Here is a 10,172-nt window from a genome sequence, read left to right as displayed (position 1 = left end):
TAGTTTATATCCTCCGGGAAAAGGTTTCATAATGCAGCAAAAAAAATCATTGAAAATAGCAGTATTTTTTTCTATTTAATTAACAGTCAGGCAGATGTAACAACGAATGAATGAGTATATTACGCTACAATACCGCTTGTGAATCGCTTCCACCGTGATAAATATGGCATTCATACAAATCTTTTTAATAAAATAAAAATGCTTCAGATGCGTTCGCGCACTCGGAATGTCCCTACTATCAAAGTAGGTCCTAATAGAAACCATTGAAACTTAGTATGTCCACTACAATCGGTATAAAATATCCTAGCAGTTTATAAAAAACATCTTACACCCTAATTTTCTATTTAACATTATATTGTGCTTAATGTATTATGTGTATTATGCATTACAGTCGGCTTTAATAAATATTGCCACGTAAAAAAAATATTTAATGCTATAATATAAACAGATCAACCCTGCAAACGATTGAATATTAATCATAATATGAAGAATACTATTTTTTAGAATTTAGTTAAAAGTATTGCACATGAACTTAATTCTTAATGTGCAGGTAAATAATTTTTAACTTTGCTGTCTTGTTCACATAACGTCCAATATACAAACAAATAATTCCAAACAGCACCTTTGCAGTCAGCAGTTTTACCTAATACAACCAAAATACAATGTTAAACTTCAACAAAGCTTTGCAATATAATTAAAACTTACCGACAAGCGTCACAGACTCTAACAGGTGAGTCCCAGCCCCTGAATGGAACTGGTTTCCTAGATTTTGAGCAATTATCGCACACGCCTTTGCCGCAATCCCTGCAATGGTGCAACGTTAATACACCGAAGGGTTGTCTGCACAATACGCATTCGGTGCATTCATTGTCTGGTGTCCAGTAACTCGGCCTGGCTGTTTCCTGCAATTAAATAGTTCTTTAGCTTGGGTCTCTATTAAGTTTCGTTTGAAGCCCACCTTAATAAGGTCCTTAGGGATGTCTAAAACTGATTTGACGGCCGAAATCGAACTGACAATGGTTTCACTAATATATCGGGCTCGCACTTCTGTCGATTGTTTTTCTTGAGAAATTCCTACTAAAAGACTGTCGCCTCGTCCTTCTAGTTCCTGAAATTAATTCTAAGTCAAAATAGTTTTTGAATTGTTTATTTTGTTATGTAATATGACAAGCACAATACAACACCAAAAAAATTAAAATACTGAGCCTTTTAGTGGTCTTTATCTTTTATACTTTCCAAGATTCCCATTCTGCCTGTTGAATTTAGGACACCCAGTACAACAGCAAGAAAGACTTTTTCATACCTTTTGTATTAAATATTTGACGTCAGTAATTCAGTATAATAAAACTGGAGCTAAAATGCTGCAATTGAAGTTAAGTTTTGACGTAAACAACAAAAAAAGCTAAATTTTAGCTACCCGCCGATTTTTGGGGATTACTTTGTAAAGCAGAAAATATTGGAGTGTCCAGTAAGCACATTATCAAAAGGATAGTTGGACATTCTTTAGATCAAAGTATGACATTTGCCATTAGAAAAAATTGCTATTTATGATCAAAATTCTTTAAAAAAATCTATGAATTTTAATCAAATTTGCTCTGAATTTGTCTTCAAGTAAGGCTCATGTTTTGATTAAAAAACCACGTTCATCTGCCTTTGGCCAGTGGCAAGTTCATCAGGGTCTTGGTTCAAAAGTACCAGAACTTTTTATTTTGTGAATGGATTTTTTTTTATTCTGTTGCATTGATCCCTTTTAAAGGCCTTAGTACTCTTAGTAGAAGAGCTTCGATCATCAATGGCAGTGGCACCTTTTTACCTAATGATAATTTCGTCAAAGCGTCGGCTTTCGATCTAAACTTTTCACCCTTTTGATCATATGCTTACTGGACACCCTGTATTTTAAAATCAATAAAAAGTATGCTTTTGCTATACAGGGTGATGGTATATTAAAAGTATCTAGAGAACAACTCAATATTTTTCACTGCAGTAATTAATGTTAATACTTCCCTATACCTATCTTGCACCGTTTCAAAGATATTTTATAAAAATGGTGAATTTGTCAGCAAAACGGTGGTCTAAACTTTAATTAAATTCACAAGTCCTGAAAGGTTTGCTGATGTGACCTTTTCTCCTCAGTTAGACAATACTACATGATTGAAAAGCGCAGAGACAGAAAATGAAAAAACCTACAGAGTGGTCAATATTTTAGTCAGACAGATAAAAAAACTGCAAAAAGTCCTTTTTTTTAAATGGATCCATGGGTATTTTATGGTTTGTAATAAAAGAACATTAAATTTAGAACAAATTCATGTATACATTTCCTATACTTCAACCGTTTTTGATTTATTAACAGTTTTTCCTTAAAGGGCGCATTCAATCGTAATCCATACTAATCTGAATACGGACACTTGCTTGGTCATAACGACTAGTTGTCGATTCCATAACTGCAACATGCTGTGACAGATATTTGTCAAATTCAACACTGGTTCAAACTTAGCACAAGCAGGTGTCCGTATTCAGATTAGTATAGAGTACGATTTTATACGCACTTTAAGGAAAAAACAGTTGATAAGTCCGAAACGGTTAAAGTTAGGTATAGGAAGAGTATACATAGAATTGTTCTAAATTTAATGTTCCTTTATTACAAACCATAATACATTGGTGGTTGCATTTAAAAAAACGAACTTCTGGCAGTTTTTTATCTATCCGACTTAAAGGTAAATATTGACCAACCTGAAGGTTTTTTCATTTTTAGTCTTTGAACTTTTCAACCATGTGGTATTGTCTAACTGAGAACAAAAAGTCACATAAGCAAACCTTTCAGAACTTGAGAATTTAATTAATGTTTAGACTACCGTTTTGCTAACAAATTTACCATTTTTATGAAATATCTAGGAAACGGTGCAAGATAGGTATAAGGAAGTATCAACATTAATTAGTAGCCTTCTTGCGAAGAATTCAAAATTGAGATTAAAAACAGGGTGTTCTATTTGAAAATCAAAAGTCAGTGTTCATTCCGACTGATCTGGCAACACCGTTAAGTCCCAAATATTTTGGAAAGAGAGTTTGGACCCAACCTAGGCTACACTCCAGATTTCACTGAAAAATATTGAGATTATTCTCTAGATACTACTAATATACCATTGTGGATCCCCTGTATACAACCGTTCTCGATAATATCTACACAATAACGTTCGGATCGCTCTGAAAGCGATTATTTAGATTAATTAATGGATAATAAAAAACAATAATAAAACTTGACTTGTGTTTTAAAAAATATTCATTTAGTAGATGGGTCAAAGTTGTCTATGTACAAAAGTTTTTCTGCAGTACCTAATATTGCAAAATCTAAAAGCACGAAAAAGTGAAATTAAAATAAAATTGTTACTTAGAGGATACAGGAAATTAAATTGTTGCAAATGGTTAGATTCGGTAACTTTCTAAAATATATGTAGCTAACTTTAGCCGCAAGGTTAACCAGAAATAAATTTATTTTTCTAAATGATTCGTGAATTACCGTATTACATAAGAGACAATTAACTTTCTGCAAGATTAGTTATCCGTGTTGGTGTTTTCTTGACAGAAAATTTGGTATATAACTGGAAATATTAATAATTATTTACGTATAGAGGACTAAAAAAAAAAGAAGAGTAAAAAGTAAAATCGTCGTTCAATCATCATCAAAATTGACAATGTTGTTAGTCTTTTAACCAATCCTAAATGCTTTTTATTGCAGATTTTGTTGAAAAAAGCATTTTCAAAACTTCACATACAACATTTTGCATTTCAAGTTAGTAGAAATTCTAAACTTACCCCATAGCAATTATCACAGACTCGGACTGGATCAGTCCACCCTTTCTGAGGTACGGGACAACGTTTCGAGGAACAACTCTCGCAAAAACCTTCACCGCAACTCCTACAATGATGTTTTGACGGTACAATCCTGTTCTGGTTGCCCGGTACAAACGAAACATTACAACTAGTGCAAGACTGTAACCATATAAAAGTCAATCAATTAACGTTCAAGATTTAATCGTTCAGCTAGTACCGTTATTTCGCTGTTGGGCCTCCAGTAACTGGGAGCGATTAACCTGTCATTAACCCAATCTGTCAACATTTTTGCGGGAGGTGCACTAACGCTAGATACTGCGTCTGTTATCACTGAGACGCCGTCAACCACTTTTTGGGCGGAATTGTGTATGCCGAAAAGCATTCGTTCCTGGAAAAACGGTTTGTCCTATTTTAAGAGTAATTATAGTTTCTGAGCAGAGGAATGTGATGAAAAGCAGAGGCTCACAGGAACACTCACCCATTTACCAACAAACAGATTATTAATGACAAACACAATGAACAAAACATAAAAACAATAATGGGGTATTAACAAAATATCGCATGCAAAGGTATTAGGATTAATAATGATTGGAAACACCCCGTTTAGCAAAACCAAACCGTGTTCGAATAAGCCTCAAAAAAAGGTTTTAACTTACGCCTGGCCACATGTGGACGATTTCAAGTTGCACAGAGCACTCTTCTGGATTCTTATTGCCGTACCAGTGTTTCCAGCTTCGGTATATTTCACCACATTTTGGACATTCAATCACATAGCCAGACCAGACGAAATTAAGATAGGACGTCCATGAGTTGTCTTTGGTCGTTTGGTACGTGGGTTTTACTATCATTCTTTCTCCATTCTTAATGCATCTCTACAGAACAAGTACATAGAAATAACACATTCCTATATTTTGAACATTTTAATAATAAAGAAATGCTTACCTTGCATAAAAACACTGAATTCTGATACTGATGTTGGAACTGGCAAGGTGTATCACACTTATGAGGTTCACCGTCTTCTTTATGACCCATTGACAAAGTACAGTTCGAATTACAGGACTGGCATTTATCAGGACAAGTAAAAAACTGTGTCAAATAGTTCTGAGGATTGTTGTCGTTAATCGAGGACTGAAACTTTTCATTAAGACTCTGGAACAAATAATACAGTAAAACAGCTATTCCAACATAAAGTCACAACAAACTCACCCTCAGCATGAGATAAATATACTTGGCATCTCTAGGTGAGCGCACTTCAGAGCTTTCAAGCTGTCTATGAACTTCAGACTTTAAACGATCAAAAGAGGTTTGTGAGTCACCGGAAGTTTTCACGCCCACGTAAGTAAAGAAGCTGAAAGCGTCGCAGTTCAGGTTTAAGTGGTTGAAATTCTCCCTTAAAATATCTTCAGCAGATTGGGTAACGTCTGGTTTGTCATGTATATCGTGTAGCGTGTTGGTGTGATGTGTTTCATGGAATATTATAACTCCAGGTCCCAACCCTGAAAACAAAAACTTTAAAACTGACATACTTTCTCTAGCAGTAAACTTGACTGACCTGTGTTTATCCTATCGCCTTCAGAGCGAGCTAAAACCTTCTGCAATGCAGACGAAAAATGCTTTTTGTATACTTCAGAAGCTCCTCCTAAGAATGTGTACAAATCTTTTGGCAGTCTTTCAGCTCTTGTTCTATAAATGATAACGTCGGACACCGCTAGTATCTTAAGAAGCAGTCTTGTACGTTGATTTTCTCTTTTAGTAATACCTAAATTAGAATTACAAATATTTAAAATAAAAAAAAATAAAAAGGCCAAAACTAGTCAAACTACCTAACAAACCTTCAGTGTCTAGACAGATAACATTTAAATTGGGATCGTACTTTGCCCATACACCCAAGGTACAGGATATCTGTGATGAAGAAGTTTTGAATACTTCTTCTCCATTGAAAAATACTTTATTTAATGTGTACGACTTCCCCTCTCCAGTATTGCCAAATATAGACACTACTTTCACCTGCAAAACATTAAGTTTAATTATTACCATGCCTGAATTAAGTTCAATCAAATAAACACACCCTCTTTCCAGGTTCCAAATTTAGAGCTTTTAAAAATATAGCTTCTGACTTTATTCTTAGCTCTTCTTTGTCATCAATGAGAAGAATACCATTTTTGCTTCTAGGATCAGGTTCATCTAGAACACAATCTAATTTTACAATTTGTTATTGTGACAAGATTATTTGTACTGATTAAATATTGTATTAGTTATTAACTGCCTACCTGCTCCCAATACTAAAGACTGAAGTTCATTCTCCAAATTAAATATGGGATAGACTTTGGATGTGTCTTTTACTTCTTTGTTAATTTGAGACTCATTGATAGTGGGATCTAAAGACGGTAAAAATGCGCCGTTTCTACTCGCTTTGTGTTTTTTGGATGATTCATTTGCTAAGGAATCCATGTTTGATGTTATGTTGCCTAAGAAGTACACTGTAAAAAAAAGGATATTTTATTATTAAACCATTGAGCCTAAGAATAATATATCATAATTTACACATTTGCGTAATACAATTTGATCTAGTTTAACCTAGCTACAATCTATAAGCTGGACTGTTTGGTTCTAAAAACAGTAATTATTATCATAAATGACTTGCAGGTCAACTGGTCTATAATCTGTTTTATTTAAAGAAAAGGAAAGGATAAACAAGCATAGTAAAAACCAATTTTTCCTAAACTAAAGAACACTTTTTTGTGACAAGGCACATTAACCTGAGTAAGACCCATTTTGAGTAAATTATTATTACTTGAAGAAAAGTAAGTGTAGATATAAGAAGTATAAGAAATTTTGTGTTTTATTTGAAAGGGAAAATTTTTTTGAGAATAAGCATTTATATGATTGGCCTCAACTTTTATTTAGAATAGATTGTTGAAGTTAATGTCGCTTTTTATTTTGAGGACATCCACACTATGTATGTATTAAGAAAAAGGGTCCTATTAGGAACTTTTAAAAACAAATTATGGATCCACCAATACATTACTTTCAACATTATTGAACACTAGTTCCAATAGCTAAACATTTAAGTTTATCATGAAAATCTGCATCATTGTAATGTCACATTTGAACATCCATATTACTATGTTGATCTGTTAAGTAGGAGAACCCAGTCAATGAATGTGCTTCAATAATCTTAACATATTATGCATTTATGATATTAAAATGATTTTCCAGAAAGAGTTGTGGTCTTACCTTATAAAATTTCAATTAAATAATCTTTAAATAAATTCAATAAGGTTAATGCACTGTACAGGTGATTGGATGATAATAAAGTTGTAAACAAAACACACACAAACACAGAAAAAGATACACTACATACAACTAATCTAACTATAGTTATTCCTAATCCTCATGGTTTCAACTTGTCATGGAAATCATTGGATGTAGATAAAACCTAAATGAATCATAATAAAAAACAATGTGATAATGGGACATATCAATTTAAAAATCCTTGAGTAAACATGCTACTAAGCTGATAAGACAAGTTGTAGTAAATAAATGGGGTAATAGAAAGTTAAATTTAAAAACAGTCCTAAAAAAAACACAAACAAAAAAAAAATCCCAGAACAGAAATAATATGTAGGTATAACTGTAAATTACTTTTTCTGGGGCCTGGTGGTTCCCTGACTTGAAATTGGATCATGGCAATTGAAGGTCACTTAATAAAAACTGTTCACAATTTACAATATATCACTTCACCGCAAATCGATTTGAAATCCGTTAAGATGTTAATTGTTTAGCCGTCGAACAAATACTACTAAAATAGATGGACAACAAACGAGAATATATCCGTAGGCGGCAAATCGCGCAGAGAAACCCAAAAATATGTTATTTACGTGCCACACGCCACATCAAATAAAAACCAAAAGTAAACGCGCATTTATCTCGAAACGAGACGATACACTAACACTACAAAGGACAAGCAGTTTTGAAATGAATCAAGTTTATAATCAATTACCTCCATTCTGCTCCAACTGTCCGGTAGATTTGGGGGGTCAAACGTGCTACAGATCACGTAAACAACACAGAAATAAGAACAAGGAACAAAACAAAAAATCTGGGATAATGCAGTGACTGGTGACTTTTACTAGAATTTTGACATTCCACTGTGAGTGAGGTTAGGTTTCCTGACGTTTCCGACAAATTTTAGCTGCGACGCAACTGTCACGTGTCCGTTCGCCGACCTATCGATGTCGAGGCCTCGACCAAAAGAAAAAGTGAATGAGATAAAAAAGCCCACGCGTATGAGAAAGACGGACTGATTATCGGTCACGGTCACTGGCCACACACTTTTATTTTTATGACGTGTTCGGTTCAAAATTCACAATTCACCGGCAGCAGCATCGCAACAGAAGATTAAACCAGGGACGGACTTTAGAAATTAATTCGAGGAAAATCCAAAATTAGAGATTTTTTGTTTACGTTTGGTTTGGTCGACTTGAATAATAGCCAACAGGTTAAGGCTGAGTATTTATTTCCTATATATTTATTTAACAAATTTACTCAATAAAGTGTAAAAACTCCACTAAATTTTCATAACTAAAAGAACATAATAATCTTAATTTTACAAAGGAGCAATCTGATTTTATTAATTTTTTAATCGTTCTACACGTGTTTTCCTTCTTAACTGCTCTAAAATTACCCTAAAAGAACCTAACCTTCTTTACTTTTTGCAGGGTTGCCAAATTTATCAATTTTCTATTTCCTCAGTCGAAATAAAAGAATCCCCACACTGTCACTTTTCTTCTGTTTCTTTAAATATCCGTTATGACAGCTAGAAAGTTCGTTCAAACGTCAAAATATAATCTGTAATTCCAGCTTACTTTTATCTCAATACAATTTACAAATAGCCGAGATATTTGACATGAAATACCTCTCTGTAACTGTACTAGAAATAGTGAAGGTGTCACAATTTGACAGCACCTAATTGGGTTTGTTCTTTTCCTCCTTCTTTGACGTTAGGAGGTTCGTTTAAACGTCAAAATATGGCTCGTAATTTTGACTTTCTTTTACCTAAATATTTTTCAAAAATTACAAATAACCGGGATCTTGACCGTTAAATAGAGCAGTGCTAATGAATAAGCTTTGACAGCTCATAACTTCCTCCTGTGACAGCTAGGAGGTTCGTTCCAACCTTAGAATGTAGCCCAAAACTTCTACTTTCATTTGTCAAGTAGAGTTTTTATGGAAAAACAGTATTTAACTGTTTATCAGGATCAAATATTTATAGAAATTTGAAATTTTGCATGTAAGATAAATTTGATGCGTGCTATATTTTAAAAATATCTGCATCTTTCTGTCACTTCCGGTTTAACCGGAAGTAGCTGTCAACTTGCTTATTTCTCAAACTGAAATACGAAATTGTAGTATATACTCTCTTTTACAGATTTTGAAGGTATAGGACCTATTTCTTCTGTTGTTTAAATTAATTAGTCTTTTAATTTTTGTTGCGACCTTGGATTGATGTTAAAAAGCATCACAACCAAATCCATCAGTTTATTAAAGATTTCTGAAAATATGCGATATGCTGATCTTATCCGTATATTCACTAAAAATGTGCAATGCATATTCTTGTACAAAAGTCTGGTAATTTTTTTATAACATTATAATAAAAAATATGTTTTGATTCTAATGTTATAAAACGAATATTTTGAGTATTTTCTATTTAACCCCATTTTGACCGCATGTGCATCATATATTCGTCAGAGGTTAATCTACTTGTGTTAGCTTATAACTTAAAGCACAATTAGAATCAAGGTTGATTGACACCTGATGTACCTAAGAATAGTGTAACGGTGCATTATATCGGTTAATAATACACGAGACGATAATCAGACTTGCCCTGAAACGACATTCAAAGTGATCTATGAGTATTGTATTAGACATACGTGCATAAAAGCATGGCTCAAAAACAAAGACTTGTAACTTTAACAACTGTTTTAATAATGCCAAGAAGGTTGGCAATTAGTAATTTACTATATTATCAAAAAAGAAAATTGACCACTAAAAAATACAAAAATATTTTCAAAACTGTTTGTATAACAACTTTATTATTGTCAAGGTAAGTGGCTGATAACCGCGTTCAATGTGTTTGTTTCAATCTAAAAGTATGCGGTTATTTTGTCCTAGAACGTCTGATCATCAGTTCATTGTAAAATAACTATATTTCGTCATTTAAATAAGCTAATTTGACCTTAAGGTCACTTACATTATAATAACAAAAAATGCATATTAATTGCATTCCACTAAATTAAAAGTCTTACGGCAATTTTACTTACAATAACCCAATCACGACTTTG

The 10,172-nt window shown here is 33.3% G+C and overlaps 1 protein-coding gene across 5 annotated transcripts; it reads right to left on the bottom strand.

Annotated features, from left to right (window-relative positions):
- Positions 1-49: 49 nt before the first annotated feature.
- Positions 50-8,023, bottom strand: LOC145730899 (zinc finger FYVE domain-containing protein 1-like). 5 transcript variants are annotated; one of them, XM_081982410.1, is made up of 13 exons: positions 7,832-8,023; positions 6,099-6,308; positions 5,897-6,024; positions 5,652-5,835; positions 5,381-5,587; positions 5,035-5,324; positions 4,771-4,977; positions 4,485-4,700; positions 4,046-4,234; positions 3,811-3,987; positions 959-1,108; positions 706-902; positions 50-643 (listed from the first exon to the last, which is right to left on the bottom strand). In XM_081982410.1, the coding sequence occupies exons 2-13, from the start codon at positions 6,277-6,279 to the stop codon at positions 640-642; spliced, it is 2,130 nt and encodes a 709-aa protein (XP_081838536.1). In that variant the 5' UTR covers positions 6,280-6,308; positions 7,832-8,023; the 3' UTR covers positions 50-639. The 5 variants fall into 5 exon arrangements, with proteins under 5 accessions (XP_081838536.1, XP_081838533.1, XP_081838532.1 ...); XM_081982407.1 differs by lacking the exon at positions 7,832-8,023 and adding an exon at positions 7,474-7,783 and having other exon boundaries at positions 5,661-5,835; XM_081982406.1 differs by lacking the exon at positions 7,832-8,023 and adding an exon at positions 7,474-7,781.
- Positions 8,024-10,172: the final 2,149 nt, after the last annotated feature.

Source organism: Ips typographus, linkage group LG6, assembly GCF_016097725.1.
Source record: "Ips typographus isolate SLU linkage group LG6, UJ_Ityp_2.0, whole genome shotgun sequence".
NCBI lineage: Eukaryota > Metazoa > Arthropoda > Insecta > Coleoptera > Curculionidae > Ips > Ips typographus.
Note: the sequence above shows the minus strand (reverse complement) of the source record. Positions and strands in the feature narration are given on the sequence as shown.

Bases quoted from the DNA above. Each gene is read 5' to 3' on its own strand.
- LOC145730899 (XM_081982406.1), bottom strand. From the start codon at position 7,516: ATGATCCAATTTCAAGTCAGGGAACCACCAGGCCCCAGAAAAA. The intron at 5,325-5,380 runs GTCAGTCAAGTT...TTTTGTTTTCAG, and splicing joins AGGCGATAGGATAAACACAG to GGTTGGGACCTGGAGTTATA. The intron at 1,109-3,810 runs GTAAGTTTAGAA...AATTAATTTCAG, and splicing joins TCTGTGATAATTGCTATGGG to GAACTAGAAGGACGAGGCGA.